Genomic DNA, 18,180 nt, shown 5'->3' on the forward strand with positions numbered 1-18,180 from the left:
CCACTGTGAATGAAATCTCTCCAGTGTAATATGTGCTCCCTGACTTCCTCACCCCTCCATCCTACATTAGAAATTCTGAAGACTAATGAACTTCAGAATTATGACAGAATGATTTTAAATTATTTTCATTAAAGAAATACTTCCATAAATAAATGAATTATAAAATGTGTACATTGGATACTATGATTTTTTAGATGATAATCTACTTTATTTTACAAGATTGTTAGTTTCCACCTTGTTTTTTGCTTCAATATCAGCTTTATAGCGAAGCAGTTTTGCTGCGATGTCTATGTTCTGAAAATACGCAACATAATGAAGAGCATTGTTGTTGTTGTCTCCAATATTAGGGTCTGCACCATGTTCAAGCAAGATAGTTGCACACTCCTCCTGCTGACATTGGATTGCCTGTCAATAGTATACAAAGAAATAATACTGTAAGATAAAATTTAGTATATTCAAGCAACATTGGTGATATTTAAATGAGCTATGTACTAATAGTTCATTTTCTTAATCAAAAACAGAAATCCAAATTCATTTCATTGAACAGCATGGTTAACTAATGCATACCTTCATTAAGGGTGTTCGACGATCTTGATCCAACAAATCCAGTTTACATTTTCTTTCTACTAATAGGGACACAACATCTAAATGTCCAGTAACACAGGCCAGATGAAGACATGTTCTACAGAAATGAAAGAGCAATGTGATTCTTTGATATTATACTGCAGCAATCAATATTGCAATATTGTTAGGATAATTTTTAATATACCATGCATTATTATTTTTATGCCTAAACTGTAAATCATTTCCAAAATAAATGGCCACTTATCTCACATAAATAAATACAAAATGTGGGTTAACTCTCATTGCTGGATGTGATACACAAAATTGCTAGAGCAGGAGAAATATATCTAGCAGATCGATGTAGATTTCACTACAGATTATCAAGGGAACTTTGCTCAGGTTCTGATCTGGGTTGCTTCACCTCTCCTGAGGTAACTTGCTGGCCCATTGTACTTTGCAATTAACCATTCTAATACCAAATAGAGCAGAGATCCTATAGGCATGGCCCACTGCAACCCAGAACTCATGAATTCCAGAGATCTGCCAGCCTTGGCCTCCCTGTAACTGGGATTATAAGTGAGCTTCACTGTGCCTGGTGGTTAAGTCTAATAACTTTTATCACAAAGATATTTGTCCACAATTACAAAATATTTGATGAAGCAGCTGCTTCATAAAAATCCCTTATACATTTACATATTGTATCTTTGTACAAGCACATGTGCATGTGTGTGCACTGTCTACAAACACGCACTGAAATGCAGCTCTAGGTGGCCATAGGCTATTCCAGCAGGGTAAACATTTTAGCAGTTCGGCCATGGAGGATAGGATTTGAAGTAAGGGTCTGGTATGTCTGCTGTCCATGGCCCAATCGAACTAAGGTCATAAAGATATTACCAGGTTGCTCAAAGGAGGATGAATGTTTTCATTGATGGTATATTTGTTAAATACATGTCAGTCTCTGTCTAGTCATTTTAATCCTGTTCCACTTTTGTCTCCTCATGTTGAGTTTTCTTGGTAAAGATACTGGAGTAGTTTGCCATTTCATTCTCCAACTCATTTGACAGATGATGAAACTGAGACAAACAAGACTGAGAGATTTGCCCAGAGCCACACAGCTAGTATCTGACACCAGATTTGAACTCCACAAAGATGAGTCTGACCCCAAGCCCAGCATTCTATCCATTGAAAACCACCTGCTCCTAGCTAATTATCTACACCAAGTTGTAAAGAGGTTTTGTTATGTATTGGTGGAGGAAATATTCATAACAATAAATTCATGTATTACTGATGTAATGAATATTCATATAAATATTCATATTGGTATATTTTATTTTTTTCTTGTTTTTTCAGAACTCTCCTTTTGCCTTTTCCTTCTGGCCTTCTTCCAGTGTCTGAGTTAGAGGGGAAGAGAATTTTTCCTCCCCCTTCTTGGATGTACCTTAATAAAGAGGAAAGCTAGCATCTCTTATGTGTCTACTATGACTCAGAGACTGTGCTCCGCATTTTACCAATATTACCTCACTTGAGCTTTGGGAAGTAGGTATTATCATCCTCATACTTGAGGAAATTGAAGAAACTGAGAAATAAATTTGCTCAGGGTCCAACAACAAGAAAGTACATAAGGTTCAATATAATTCAGGTCTTTCTGGGTCATTAGGGGGAATACAAATTAGTGATTAAATTAGTAAACAAAACAGAAAAACAACCCATAAGACTTTTATGTCTCTTACAAAAGTTAACTGCTAATGTTTTTAAAAATTCAATTAGAAAAAGAGGAGATGAAATGAAGCCTTTGATTATTGAGATTATGAAGGGAACTTTATAGAAACTGAAATTTGTTCATTCAGTTCACGCTACTAATTCTTTCTTAATCCAGGCATACTCCTTGTTTATCAGCTATGATATAAACATAGGCTTTTTTTATTCAGGAAAGAAGACAAGATAAAAGAATGATATTTCTGGGAAGGAACTGGCAAAAAGGAAAAAGGAATTTTTTAAAAGGTGTTTGTCTATATTTGTGAAATTACTTAAGCAGGAAACTGAGTTATGAGTAGTGAAAGGAAGGAAGCAAAGCGGCATAAAATTCTCAAAATACAGGAAAAGAGGGTGAAAAAGAAAGTAAACCATCATGCTGAGTGAAAGCAGGATGGGAGGGCAACTTGGTTTCTGTGCATTTTAGGGGAGAATATATCCATAAAAGTAGAGGGGAGACGGGAAGAATCTGAGACCATTTTCAATGAATTCACAAGTTCCATATTCACTTACAAATTCCATATTCACCTTTTTGAGTATGTCTCTACATCAAGTATACTCTAACTTAAAACTGGTGGTGGAAAATTAAATAGTGACATTCTGTTTAGACTCAATAACCAAGAGTTCTCTGATCATATTTAAAAGTATCTCAACCTTGAAAAAGGGACTAACATTTTCTTTGAACTGACATACTGCTTAGGTATAGGATTTTCATTTTTCTTTAGTTTTAGAAAAAAAAATATTTTAAAGCAAGAGTTACTTCCAATCATTTGCATTTATGTTTATTTTTGTATTTTAACAAATATATATTATATGTGTTTATATTAAATACAATACCCCATATTTTCAAGAAATTAGGATTGTTGGGTTGTAGGGGGAATACTTGTGGAAATTATTTAAAGAAAAATAAAGTGAAGACATGACAAGCCTTTGAATATATGTCATAGATATAAAAACTTTGAGCAAGTTCTAGGTTGAGTTCTATTTTCTATGACAACTAGAGTCTCTTCTGCTCTATACAGCATGCAGCCAATTGGCCCATTGTAACCGGTAGTTTGGTTGAGAGAGTAAGCATGGAGTGAGCAGATACTGTCCACTGTAGCACAAAACACACCCACTTCCTGACTCCAGTCATTTTTACCATGAAATTCTCTTCTCTTGCCTTCATCTCTTGCCCTAGCCTGGCTAAAATACTAACTTCTAAAAGAAGCTTTTCCCAACCCCCCTTAAAACTGATGTCATTGATCATTCCTAGTTTATCCTGTATGGAGAATCATGTTTGTACTTTTATGTTTTCATGTTATCTGCTTTATTGAAACGTGAGTGCTCTGACAGCAGGGTTTGTCTTTGACAATTGTGTGTATTCCAAAATCTTAGCAAAGTGTAAGTTACGTAGTAAACATTTAATAAATTTTTGTCCACTGTCCTTTCCCCACTCATAGCACTCCATCTTCTGACACTAAGTAACTTTACTTGCTGTCCCCATGACTGGAATGCTCCACACTTCCACCTCCTGATTTCAGCAAAAGTCTTGCCTTCTATCAGGAGGCTTTAGTTATCTCCTTTAAAATTAATGCTGTCCCTCTGTGAGAATACTCCCATTTCTGCTTGTATGTATCTAGTTTATACATAGTGATTTGCACCCATGTGTTATCTTCAACAACATACAGGTTAGACATACTCCTTAGACATACTCACTTCACTCAACTTCATTTCCTATGATCTACTTCACCTATCCCAGCCGACCATCTACAAATTCAGCACTGCCATGCTTTCAAATCCCGTTTCTCTCATCTGATCACAATCTGTTGTCATTCTGTCTATTCCTTTGCTTTGCAAAATTAAATTCTGTTTTTCATCCAGACCATGATTTCTAATCCAAGGCCATCACTACCGAACTAGCTACATTCTTCTCCTTTCTTCATCTTGACTCTTTGGAGAACTATGCAATATGGCTGTTCAACCCTCCACTGACTTCCCTTATGGCTGTTCAACTCTCCATTGCCTTCCTTTAAATCTATTGCTCATGTATCATATTGCCAACACTGTCCTTCTAAGCCTCAGGCTTCCTGTGTATATGTTTTCAAATAAGGCTGGAGAAAATCATGCAACTGTGCTTACTAGGGCCACTATAAATTTATGTTACGTGACCTCAATTGAGCTCTCACTGATCCAAGGCAATCCTTTGATATTATACTTCCCTAAACAATTCATTATGCCACATACCATGGCAGGTCTTTTGAAATTTTTTCAATTCTTCTCAAACCTCCCATGGTACACTCTTCTGCACTTTTTGAGCTAAAAATCTTGGCTCATATTTACTGAGCAAAATTTGAGGCCATTCCCTGAAATCTCTTTTACCCTTCTCATCTATTTCATCTATAAATACCTCCTACCAATATTTTCCCTTCACCTCACATGAAGTAGCAGCCCTTTTCCTTGCCAATGAAAATGTTTCTACAAATACAAGAGATAGCATTCTATCTTACCTATCATGCGTCTACTCACTTATCTTCAATCTTTCACTACATTCTGGCTATTTCCCTGCTTGCCTCCAAACTTACCCATGTCTTCTCCCCCAATCACCAAAGAAACTTTACTTGATCAATCCATCCCCACTATCATACCACGCCTCTATCTTTTGTAGCTAAACACCACGAGAGGAATCTCTACAAGAGGTATCTCCAATTCCTCTCCTGTCATTTTCTGTTGATACTCATGTTCTTTCTTCTAATGGATCTCTTAGTTGCCAAATCTAATTGTCTTTTCTCCATTCTCCTTCTTTTTGACCCTCCTTTAAAACTACATCCTTTCTCTTGCTATTCCCTTCTCTCTAGGTGTTGTAACACTAGTCTCTCCTGGTTCCTCTGTTTCTCAGGCTGCCTTGCTCATTAAATCCCTTACCTGACTGAGCTCCTACAATGTAGGAACAATCCCTGTTCCCCAATCCTTTGTATCTGTTGCTATTAACCCTGTGCCTGATATATAGAGTAGATCTTAAAAGCAGTTTTCTGCCTTTAAATTTTTACTCTTCACATATCTTGTCCAAATTGGGGCAGCTAAGTGACACAGTAATGTGTTCTGGGTTTGGAATCAGGAAGACATCTACCCGAGTTCAAATTTGATGTCAGATACTTACAGTTGTGTGATCCTAAGCAGGTTACTGAACTCTGGTTGCCGCAATTTCCTTATCTGTCAAAATGAGCTTTAGAAGGAAATGGTAAAACATTCCAGTAACTTTACCAAGAAAATCCCTCAAATATCCTCATGGATACTGTGACACAGTCCTTTTAAAGCATGTCAATATTTCAGCAGAGTATTAGCTCTCACGTTGTACTGATTTAAGAATATGCCAGTTGTACCCGGGTTAAAAGCCAAAGGAAGGAGTTTCCAGTTCACTGAAAATGGACAGGCAGGAGGGAGGAGGCATCACCAGTTTTTGTGACTCGTTATCCAATCTCTAGGAGTCAAAGCCTGACTTTAACCCTGTCTCAGGTACTCAGGTGTTTTGATTTTGAGGAGGTTAATTGGGGCAGGGGACAAACATTCAGGGGGAGGGATGGGGGTAGGATGTCTGAGGTTCCGTCGGTGGGGGCTTTCGCTTCTCTCCCCCTCTCCCAAGCTTTGCTCTTACCGCTTCTTTTTATCCTGATCGTTTACACTGTTTTTTCCTAACAGCAGCCGATACTGCACTTTTGCCACTTTGCCTGCCAAGGCAGCTTTGTGAATCTTCCGGAGGTCCTTGCTCTGGATCATGTATCCTGGGATGTAGAGGGATTTTTGGAACCCAAAGAACATCGGCAGCTTGATGGAGGGACCAGGTGGAAACTGCTTTTTCTTGCCGAAATGAAAAAGCTTCATTTTGGAAGCAGGCTTCAGGGCCGGGAGGGAGTTCTCCCTCCCGGCCCCTCAGCCTGATACGAGGAGGAATTAAAGGAGAAATTGAAGGGTGAGTTAAAGGGAAAGATAAAGCAGAAATTAAAGAGAAAAAATAAAGGGGGAATTAAAGGGAAAAATAAAGGGAGAATTAAAGGGAAAAAATAAAGGGAAAAATAAAGGGAGAATTAAAGGGAAAAATAAAGGAGGAATTAAAGGGAAAAATAAAGAGAGAATTAAAGGGAAAAATAAAGGAGGAATTAAAGGGAAAAATAAAGGGTGAGTTAAAGGGAAAAATAAAGGGCGAATTAAAGGGAAAAATAAGAAATTAAAGGGAAAAATAAAGTGGGAATTAAAGGGGAAAAATAAAGGGGGAATTAAAAGGTAAAAATAAAGGGGGGATTAAAGAACTAAAAGGGGAAATGTCAATAACCCAAGCCAGAGGTTTAGAAACCTGTGAGCCCGCAACAGCAAGAAACAATTCAGCCCTAGAGCCGACTGCAACTCTGGCAATGGCAGGAGGGGAACTGAACTGCGCGTGCTTTTATCAGGTCCGCAGCTCACGCGGATGCGATACAGGATCAAAACACAGCACTGGTGAGTGCGTGAGTGCGGATCCGTTAGCTCTCACCTTGGAGAGTCGAGATCGAGATCGCGAGGGTGGATGAGCTTTAGGTCTCGCGGTCGAATCTCGGGAGCTGCTCTGTTGCTTACTTTCGTAATCATGGGCAAAGCACTTCCTCTTGGAGTTTCGGTTTATATTTTAAAATGAAATCCTAATGCTAGATGAGATCCAGATTGGGTTTTTAAAGGTGTTACTTTCTAGGAGGTTCACTGATGAATTCAGAGACAAGAGATACGGATATGATAGAAAAGAGTAAGAAAACATGGCTATTTTCAAATATTCTACGGGGATACTTTGATTCTCTGTATTACTTTATATCCCAGTGTTGCACGCTTCCACTAGGAGAGATCATCAAAGTCTGCTTTGTTTTTAAGTCACATTATTGTGGAGTAGAAGGTATCAGTATTTTGTTGCTACTTTCTACTGACTTGGGTTCAACGTCCAATCTGTAAGGACATTTCTGCAACTTTCCCGATCCTGCTTTTTTTCCCTGCTACCTTTCTCTATTCCATTCATGATGTGAAATGTATTCTTTGCATCACCAACTCACATTTCTTTCAGCTCCAAATTCACTGAACCTAAGAATACAGAAACAATGTATACCCACTCCGATGACCCTCACTCCCAACACGCTCCCCCAACTGTTCCTGTTGCCAATTTTGGTTCTCCTTGGTCTTCTTTGTTTCCCCCTCCCTTCCTCCCTCCTCATCAGTATTCTCTTGTCCCCTATTTCTTTCCCTTACCCCTTTTTCATTTTCCTTTTTTTTTCTTTTCTTCTTTTCCTTCTCCTAGTTCCCCTTCCCCTTCCCCTAATACTCTAATAATTTTCCCTTGCTTTTCCAACAAATCCAAATGTCAGTTCACCTTGTAGGTCTTTTGGTTTCAGTAGGGATTGTCTGTGATCCAGTTTGTAAATCTGGTGGTCAACATGTTGGTTATACTTGTGACATCGCAAGATCTAATCAAGAGATACATTCTCTCCATTGTTTGTTCCTTACCTGATGATATCCTGTAGAACTTCTATAACATTCTCTAACATTTAGCACCGCAATATATTTTGAAGAGATTTGGACAATGGTTTGGCTAATTCAAAGCCCCACTGAGCAAGTAATAACTCCATCATCATATATGTATTATACTGTGTATATATTGTGGACAGCAAATTGGTCATCATTGATACAATTATTTGAAAAAGCATGTACTTCTTGGAGAGAAGGCCAATGTATATATGAAGAATAAACAAGTAAATCTAGTTTGTCAATACTCAAATACAGAGACAAATCATTAAAATTTAATGACCTATAGGTATTTGGCTGAAACCCAGTATGAAATCTGTGGCAGTTCAAACACATTTTCATGAACTTTTAATGAATACAGATGAAAATAGACTAGATAAAAAATGGACAAATCATTCCTCTTACAATTATTGGTGATATGAATAGCTCCCAAATACCTAATATCTTTGTGGTTTATATACTTTTATCTCTGTTTTTGCTGCAAATTTACAACAAACAGTTGTACTTAAAATACTTTAAGTATTATCATTCCTGGCTAGGGAACACAGCTAATAAATGAAAAGGACTAGATTTGAACTCTGTTGTATAGATGGCAGATTTATTAAAGCCATTCTTTTGAAGTTTCTCCCTGGTTTTCCTACTTATGGGACACATTTGTATTATATGCCCTTTTCTCCAGTTGTTTTTGAGAAAATATAGATTATGTCTCCATCTGATTGAATCTATTTTTGTTAAGTCTTCCCATTGTTTCTGGAGGCAGAGCTTAGTTTGATTCCAATTTTTTCAAATACTGAAGCTTATGAATTGTTCACATGCATCAATTGGATTTGCTAGACTACATGGTTGAATATGGCTAGAACCAATGGCCATATTTGACCTACATATAACTTCAAATAGTGTAAAAATGCGGACCAACTTCAGAGAAGTCATTATTTGTACTATTTAAGAGTTATCTGTATACCAATAGTACTGGCTGAAGAATCCTCTGTCCCCCTCCTTAAATGTTCTTTTTCCTTTGTGTTGTCCAATCATAAGGACTCCTCAAAAGATTCATGGGAAAGTAGAGTAAGGGAATTGTGAAAGATTTATCTTTTCCAAAGTCATTAGGTGGGACTGAGTCCAAACCTCAAAATGGATGAGCCCAGGTGATCTTGTAAATTTCAGAAGGTCATGAGACTCTGGAAGGCCACTAGATCTTTGGCTCTAGTGTTTACTGGAGTGGACAGTTGTGGTGGTAGCAGCAGGCTGGAAGAAAAAGAAGAATTAGCATTTAAGAAAAAGGAGACACTGGAAAAAAAGATCTGCATTGGAAATACACACACACACACATACACACACAGCGTTTGCTTGAACCTTGTTAATGAAAAATGTGAACTCATTAATTTGAACAATTGTTGAACTGAGTTATGTGTGAAGACTTACTTTAAGCCTCCTGAAAGATAGTTATAATTTACAACTTGGCTTACAATTGAATTTACAAGTCCTATTTAAATTGTTCTTTTAATGCACACTCGAGTTCCCTTATGCTCATCCTTGTTTTCTAGGGGGGAAGAAAATAAATTATCCTATTATCTAAGGCATGGAATAGCAGTTTTAATTTCTTTCCATAGAGGAAAATTTAGATTCTCCAAAGTAACACTTGTGTAAACACTAGCTATTTTCCCTTTGAAGCAGGGTAACAGTGAGGAGAAGGGAGAGGGGGAAGCCAATGCATGTTCTAAAGCTTCCAATTTTATTGCTTTTTCCTGCTATTTCAATGTCAGACTTTTCCCAAAATTGAATCTTGGGAAAAGGGTGAAGGCAGGTGAAAGGGAAAAAAAATTAGTGAAGGTTCAGATTCTTTGTGGCTTTTGCCAAGGGGCATGTAGCTAACCATTTCAATTGATGTGGGGATGTTAGCACAATTTTGGAACCTTTGCATTTGTAGGGCTCAGTGGATTGAGTCCAAGACAGGGAGTGAGAAAGATCATAATTGTTTACTATGTATATGACAATAGACAAGACGCTTACCTTCAGTTTGCCTCAGTTTCCTCAACTGTAAAATGTGGAGAATAATAGCAACTACCTCCCAGCATTGCTGTAAGGATCAAATGAGCTAATATTCACAAAGTGCTTAGCACAGAACCTGGCATGTAGCACTATGTTAGTCATGATGATGATGATGATGATGATGATAATTATTAGAGAAGATGTTCCTTAGAGGATTCTTGTGAAGTTGTGGGAGGCTTTCTATATACCGTCGAGTGCAGACTTCATTAGCTAGATTTCTGGTAGGTCCTCTCGATTTCCTTTGACTTTTTTGGGTATTTCCTCTAGCACTAACCTTAAGGATATTGTAAGGTGCCAGAAGTAATGGATATTATCCTTTATTTTATAAAAGATCATAATTGTTTACTATGTATATGACAACAGACAAGACGCTTACCTTCAGTTTGCCTCAGTTTCCTCAACTGTAAAATGTGGAGAATAATAGCAACTACCTCCCAGCATTGCTGTGAGGATCAAATGAGCTAATATTCACAAAGTGCTTAGCAAGAACCTGGCATGTAGCACTATGTTAGTCATGATGATGATGATGATGATGATGATGATGATGATAATTATTAGAGAAGATGTTCCTTAGAGGATTCTTGTGAAGTTGTGGGAGGATTTCTATATACCGTCGAGTGCAGACTTCATTAGCTAGATTTCTGGTAGGTCCTCTCGATTTCCTTTGACTTTTTTGGGTATTTCCTCTAGCACTAACCTTAAGAATATTGTAAGGTGCCAGAAGTAATGGATATTATCCTTTATTTTCAAAAAGAACATAATTGTTTACTATGTATATGACAACAGGCAAGACGCTTACCTTCAGTTTGCCTCAGTTTCCTCAACTGTAAAATGTGGAGAATAATAGCAACTACCTCCCAGCATTGCTGTGAGGATCAAATGAGCTAATATTCACAAAGTGCTTAGCACAGAATCTGGCATGTAGCACTATGTTAGTCATGATGATGATGATGATGATGATGATGATGATGATGATAATTATTAGAGAAGATGTTCCTTAGAGGATTCTTGTGAAGTTGTGGGAGGCTTTCTATATACCGTCGAGTGCAGACTTCATTAGCTAGATTTCTGGTAGGTCCTCTAGATTTCCTTTGACTTTTTTGGGTATTTCCTCTAGCACTAACCTTAAGAATATTGTAAGGTGCCAGAAGTAATGGATATCATCCTTTATTTTCAAAGAAGACTAAAATGACATTACTGTCTTCACATCAGCTTAGCATATCCAACTGTGGCTGATGAGACCAATACAACCTTGGAATCCTGTGCCACAGGCCAGACACAAATAATCCTCATGAACATTTGAGGTGGCTTCTTTGGGGCTAATTCAATCCTGTTTTGCTCATAGAGCACATTTTTCTGATGTGAGTACACCATGCTAAGTGGTACTATGCCAGTGTCTCCCATGACGTGCAATTAATTCTAAAGGTCTTGAGAGTATCTCTGTATTGCTTTTTCTGGCCACCTTGTGAGTGCTTATCCTGTTCCCCAATAAAAAAAATATTTTGGCAAGTGTCCATAAGGCATTCAAAACAATGTGGTCAGCTCAAAAGAGTTGTACTCTCTCTAGTAGTTTGGATGATTGGCAGGTTAGTTCAAGAAAGGCCCTCAGTGTCTAATATTTTATGCTATTTGATAGGAGCCTCAAATTCTTCTTAAGACTATTCTAATGGAAGTAATTCCATTTTTTGGCATGGTGCTGATATACTGTTCAACTTTCACAGACATACAGCAACAAGGCAAGCACAACAGCTCTGTAGCCCTTTGGTTTGATTGTCAGTCTAATATGTCTTATCTGCCAAACTTTCCCTCAGAGCCTCTCAAACAGTGAGCTAGCTCTGGCAAAGAATGTTCCAATTCCATAATCAATGGCAAGATAAGAGAATTTATCCACAGCATTCAAAGCTTCTCTATTTGCTGGAACAATGTTTCCACATATGGATGATGTGGTGCTGGCTGATGGAGCAACTATGCATTAGAGAATCGATCCATACTTGGTTGCATCTCAGTTTCACAGACTATACTGAGTGCACAATTATCTGCAACAAAATAGAAACAAATGTTTATACCAAAATGGTTGTAATTACAGTAGCAGTTGTGAGCTATTGCTGAGGGAAATAGTTTTCATGGGGAGAGGAGGAGAGATGGAAACTATGAAGGAAGTGGCCCTACCCAAATCAAAATCAGAGACTCTCCAGGTAAAAAGCAAAAAGATATTATGATCTCATAAGAAATGGGAAATCCCAACAGATTTTTCAACCAACACCTTTACTGCCTGCTGTGCTAGACCTTATGCTGAGTGAATAGAGAGTATCATTGACTGATTGGGCTTCTGTGGAGCCAGGAGAAATTAGCAAAGTTCATTTTCTCTTAGGCAGAATAGTAACAAGTTTAGGGAAACTAGTTTTATACTCAGTACCACTATTAATATTTCTCATGGATTTGAATTCTTGTTCCTATTGCCATCTCTCCAGACAGAGAATGGTTTGTAGTCTGGAGATGTTTAACAGAATGACTCTCTTGCTTTGATTTTGTAAAGCTATTGTCCAGTGCTTTATCCACTGAGAGCAAAAGGATGAATGGGCTTCAAGAAAAAGTTGTATTCTTCTCTGTTTTGGCCACTTTAAAGTTAATTTTCAAGGAGAAGAATGTCTTAGAAATAAAATCTGGGGAAAATTAATACAAAGAAAGAAGTGATAATAGCAAGTCTAGAAAGGAACAAAAAATCTGAAGACTTATCAATTGGTACAAGATAAAGTGAATAGAACCAGGAAAGCAATTTATACAACAGCAAAATGTTTTGTTTTGTTTTTTTAATCTTCATTTTATTTTGTTTTTCTGTTAACAAGCATTAATTTTCTTTCCCTCCCAGGACTTTCCCCTTTTGAAAGAAAAACAAAAGCAGAAACAAAACCAGGGTATTAAACATGAATACTCAAACCAAACTCATCCCCACATTGTCCCTGCCCATAAATGTATCTATTTTTTTTGTGGTGATAAAAATTTGCAATAAAGGAAAACTGAAGCCCATGATTTTAATCTTAAGCATGTTCAATTTGTTATCAAAACTAATATTGCCAATGAAGAATGATCAATGGCTTCTCAGTAGCCAAAGAAATTGATCAAACATTCAGAGTAGTTATTTATGCAAATGATTACATAGGGTGCAATGATGCAAATTAAATTAAAACTGTGATTGTTTTAAAGCAGGGTTGTATGGTGGACTTAAATGTTATTAAACCATGCTGACTTGCAAGATCCCAATCTAAGGATTTATAGCAATGGGGAAAATTGAGTTGAACCACATCCTTTGGAAAGTCCCATACCAGATACCATTTGACAACAGAGACACCCAAATTATTAGGCAAATTATCTCCTCATCAGATTGATTCATCTACCACTTGTTTTCCTTATTTCCCTCCCTCCCAATGTACAACGCAACTTTCATCAAAGCAGATTATGATTATGCTTTCTTTATATATCATTGTTCAGCTGTCATCCAATTGATGAATACATTGATATCTTTGACCTCCTGTTTCCCCCGCGCCTCCCCCCCCGCCAAAAAAAAGCGTTTCTTATTTTTATTTTTATATTCGTGGGTCCTTTTTCTCATTTTCCATCTCTTTCACATATAGGCTTAATGTGTCACTAAGTGAAAGGTATTCATGATTTAAGTATATACATACACAAAGTATACTTTGGGGCATAAGTCTGAAATTGCTCTGCATAATTTCTATACTAGCTCACAATTCAGCCAACAATACATTAATATAAGTAATTCTACATTTTCTCCTCCAGAATTTTTTTCTTTTTTATCTTTTCCCATTTAGTAGTTATAAGCTATGACATCAGACATATTCCAGTTTTTCATTTCTCTAATTACTAATGACACAGGACATTTTCTATATGGCTATAACTTGTTTTTTTTTCTCCATGGAAATTTATGTCATATATTTTTCTTTTTAAAAACAAATATGATACTTTAATGTTTATTGAGCATTTTATGTTCTTATGATTATGCACATGCATTCATTTTATTTTATTATTTTTATGAACTGCTGCCAAAGCAGTGCCTACAGGAAAAAAAATATTTCTTTTTAATTTTTTAAATTAAGACTTCTTTTATTTATAAAACATATGCATGAGTAATTTTTCAACAGGGAGCCTTGCAAAGCCTTCTGTACCAAATCATCCCCTCCTTCCACCCATCCCCTCCCCTAGATAGCATGTATTCTAAAACATGTTAATACGTTAAAATATAAGTTAAATTCAATATATTTATACAGTTATCTTGTTGAACAAGAAAAATCAGAACAAAAAGGAAAAAAATACTAGGAAAGTAATCAAAATGCAAGCAAACAACAACTGAAAGAGTGAGAATGCTATATGCATTCATTTTACATAAATTTCTATGTGCATTTTGTTGGGAGAAAAAAAAACAGAAAAAAACGAGAAAATCATGAGAAAAAAACAGAAGACAGAAACAAGGTGAAAATAGTATATGTTAGTCCACATTTAGTCTCTATAGTTCTTTCTTTAGATGTGGATGCCATTTTCTATCTAAACTATACTGAGATTACCTTGGATCTGTGAATTCCTGAGAAGAACCAAGTCTATTATAGTTAATCATGGAATAATTTTATTGCTGTGTGCAGTGATTTTCTGGTTTTCTTTGATTTACTCAGCATTAGTTCATGTAAATCTTTCCAGATTTTTAATAAACAAGCCTGGGCAGCATTTTTTAAAGAACAATAATATGCAATCACTTCTATATAGCAAAAGTTATTCAGCCATTAGTTAATTGATAGATATCTACTCTTTTTTTCCCCCAATTATTTATTACCACAAAAAGAGCTATTATAAACATCTTAAGCATCTAGGTAATTTGTATTCTTTTGTGATTTTTTTTTGAGACACAAACCCAGTAATGGCTCTGTTCAATCAAAGATTATGCACAATTTGAATGTCTTTTGGACATAGTTCCAAATTGCTCTCCAGAATGGTAATATCAAATCAGAACTCCACCATCAATGCATTAGTGTACCTATTTACCCATATCCCTTCTAATCTTTATCATCATATTTTTCTGTAATCTTAGCCAATCAGATAGGAATAAGATGGTACCTCAGGATGGTTTTAATTTGCATTTCTCCAATCAATAGATATTTAGAACATTTTCCATAAGTCTATATTTGGATTTAAATTCTTCATATACCAATTGTCTGCGCATATATTTTGACTATTGTTCAATAGGTGAATAGCTTGCATACTTATGATTTGAGTCAATTCTCTATATATTTTATAAATGAGGCCTTGAACAGAAAAACTGGATGTAAAAATTATTTCCCAGCTTTCTACTTCTCTTATAACCTTGGCTGCACAGCTTCTATTAAAAAGTTTTTTAATTTAATGTCAAAAATGATCCACTTTACATTTTATAATGTTCTTTGCATCTTATTTGGTCATGAAATTTCCCTTTTCCAAATGAATTAATGGTAAATTATCTCTTGCTCTCCTGATTTGCTTTTAACTATCAAGCCTTATGCTTAACTCATGCACCCATTTTGATCAACATAGGATCAAGAAGTGCGATGTTGAGTTTTTGGCATACTATATTCCAGTTTTTTTTTTCAGCAATTTGGACAAAGAGTAAGTTCTTATTCCAGAAGCTAGAGTCTTACAGGGGTGGAGCTAAGATGACAGAGAGGACACACATTTCTTTCTGACCTTCTCTCACAACCCTCAGACTAATTCACAAATCCAGCTTCTGAATTACTTCTGGATAGCAGAATCCACAAATATTGGGAGTGCAACAAATTACCAGCAGAAGATAATTTCAAAGATAACCAGAAAAGGTCAGTTTCAATCCCACACAGAGGTAAGTGGGCCAATTGCAAGCAGGTGGAACACAGACACCAGGGCAGACAGCACAGATGGGGGTGGTGCAGACTCTGTGCTGTAGAAAATCTACAGGAAGGGATCTACAGCAGTGTTAGCCACTCTGCCCTGGTTGCAAGCTAGTAGATCAGCAGAAAAGTTAGAAAACATCCAACACAAACACAAAAAGGTAAATAGTAAATCTTAAAACTCCAGAATCTCATGGGACCTGGCCATGCCCACCCAGCACTGGGAGTGAGTCAGCACAGTCTCAGTGCAGCTGCAGCTGTTGCTGCTTGTAGAGAAAGCTTGGAAAACCTCCCCTGCCCTAAAAACAAACATTATTTTTAAAAATGAGTTTAAAAAGCAGAGAACTCTCGCTATAGACAGTTTTATGGTGAAAGAGAAGAACAGATTAAAAATCTTGAGAAGACTAAAAGCAGATCATCTCCAGATGAAGCCTGACATAAATTGGTCGCCATCACACAAGCCTCTCCTAAAAGAAAAGAAAAAGTATCTTTAAAAAGAGCTGGAAGCAAAATAGGAAGGGAAATGAAAACTTGGCAAGAGGATTTGGAAAAAGCTTATAATTCATTAAAAAATAGATTTAATAAAATAGACAAACTCCCAGAAAAACAGAATTTGTGAAATGGAAAAAAAATCCCATAAACAAAACAACTCATTTAAAAATTCAATTGAAAAAATACAAAAAGTAGGGGGGAAAAGTAAACGAAGAAAATAATTCATTAAAAATAAATTCAGAACTGAGCAAATGGAAATGAATGACTGAATGGACTATCAAGAATCAGTCAAGTAAAACAAAAACAAAAAAAATGTAAAAAACCTTGGGAAAATGATTGATCTGGAAAATAGGTCTAAGGATTATTGGGCTTCTGGAAAACCATGATTTAAAAAAAAAAGAGCCTAGACACTTTTTCAGGAAATCATCAAAGAGAATTGCCCAGATGTCATAGTTATCAAAAGGTAAAGTAACCATTGAAAGAATTCACCAAATACCTCCTGAGACTCCAAAATTAAAATTCCAAGGAATACTGTAGCTAAATTTCAGAACAATCAGACCAAGGGAAAATATATTACAAGCAGCCAGAAAGAAACAATTCAAATGCCAAGGAGCCACAATAAGGATTACTTAGGATCTAGCAGCTTCCACCTTAAAAGAGTGAAGGACTTGGAATATCATATTCTGAAGGGGAAAGTAACTTGGAATGCAGCCAAGAATAAATTACCCTACCAAACTGAGCATTTTCTTTCAGGGAAGAAGATGAACATTAAATGAAACAGTTGAATTCCATTTATTTCTCATGAAAAGACCAGAGCTGAACAGCAAATCTGACTTCCAAATATAGAACTCAAGAGAAACATAAAAAGGTAAAAAGAAAAGAACTCTTGAGAACTGTATTTCTGTTATGGATAGACATAGTGTTGTATAATTTGATTTTACTGTTATAAAAATAGAGGTGGAAAGGTGATTGTACTACAAAAACACGGAAATGAGGGGAATCATACCTTCATAAGTGGCAAAGAAGCTTGAGTTTTCCCGTTTAATCAAATAGCACCTTCCTATAGCCATAGACTATTGTGTCTTGTATACCCAACCTATTCTATTGCTCTACCAGTCTATTTCTCAAGCAGTATCAAATACTTTTGATGACTGCTCCTTTTATAATAGAGTTTTAGGTTTGGTATTGGTAGACTACCATCCTTTGAATTTTTTCCCATTAATTCTCTTAATATCCTTGAATTTTCTGTTTCCAGATTCATTTTGTCATGCCTTATAAAATAATTTTTAGGCAGTTTGATTTGTATGGCCATAAAGTGAATTAATTTAGACATAATTGTCATTTTTATTATGTTAACTTGGCCTAACAAAGAGCAACTTTCTTTGTGTGAAAAGTGTTTGGAAATTGTGTTCTTATAGACACCCAGGAAATTTATTTTCTCTAAAGTCATTTTAAATGGAATTTATCTATCTCTTGTTACTCAGCATTTTTGCCAACATGTAGAAATAGTGATGATTTATTTCAGCTTATTTTGTATCCTACAACTTTGCTAAAGTTATTTCAAGTCATTTTTGGTGGATTATCTAAGTAGACCATCATTTCAAGTGCAAAAAGTGATGAGTTTCTTTCTTCATTGCCTATTCTAATTCCTTCTAGTTCTGTTTTCTTATTGCTAGAGGCTATATTTCTAGTACAAAATTGAATGTAATAAATGGGATCTTTGTTTCATCACTGATGCAATCGGGAATGCATGCACCTTTTTACATTAGAAACAATACTTGCTAATAGTTTAAGAAAGAAGATGCTTATAATTTTAAGAAAAAATTCCATTTATTCATATAGCCTGAAGTGATTTTAATATTAATGGATGCTGTATTTTGTCAAAAGTTTTTTTTCTGCATCT

General features: G+C 36.1%; 1 protein-coding gene across 8 annotated transcripts in view; it reads right to left on the reverse strand.

Annotated features, from left to right (window-relative positions):
- LOC141544661 (ankyrin repeat domain-containing protein 26-like) overlaps positions 1–6,892 on the reverse strand; it is a 122,493-nt gene extending 115,601 nt beyond the window's left edge. For 3 of the 8 annotated variants that reach the window (XM_074271063.1, XM_074271059.1, XM_074271057.1), the window contains exons 1-3: positions 5,951–6,811; positions 568–682; positions 235–405 (exon numbers count right to left, since the gene is read on the reverse strand). In XM_074271063.1, coding sequence (XP_074127164.1) covers positions 235–405; positions 568–682; positions 5,951–6,177 — 513 coding nt within the window. In that variant the 5' untranslated portion in view covers positions 6,178–6,811. The other 5 variants (XM_074271061.1, XM_074271055.1, XM_074271056.1 and 2 more) reach the window with 4 other exon arrangements.
- Positions 6,893–18,180: the final 11,288 nt, after the last annotated feature.

Source organism: Sminthopsis crassicaudata, chromosome 5 (genome assembly GCF_048593235.1).
Source record: "Sminthopsis crassicaudata isolate SCR6 chromosome 5, ASM4859323v1, whole genome shotgun sequence".
Classification (NCBI taxonomy): Eukaryota; Metazoa; Chordata; class Mammalia; order Dasyuromorphia; family Dasyuridae; genus Sminthopsis; species Sminthopsis crassicaudata.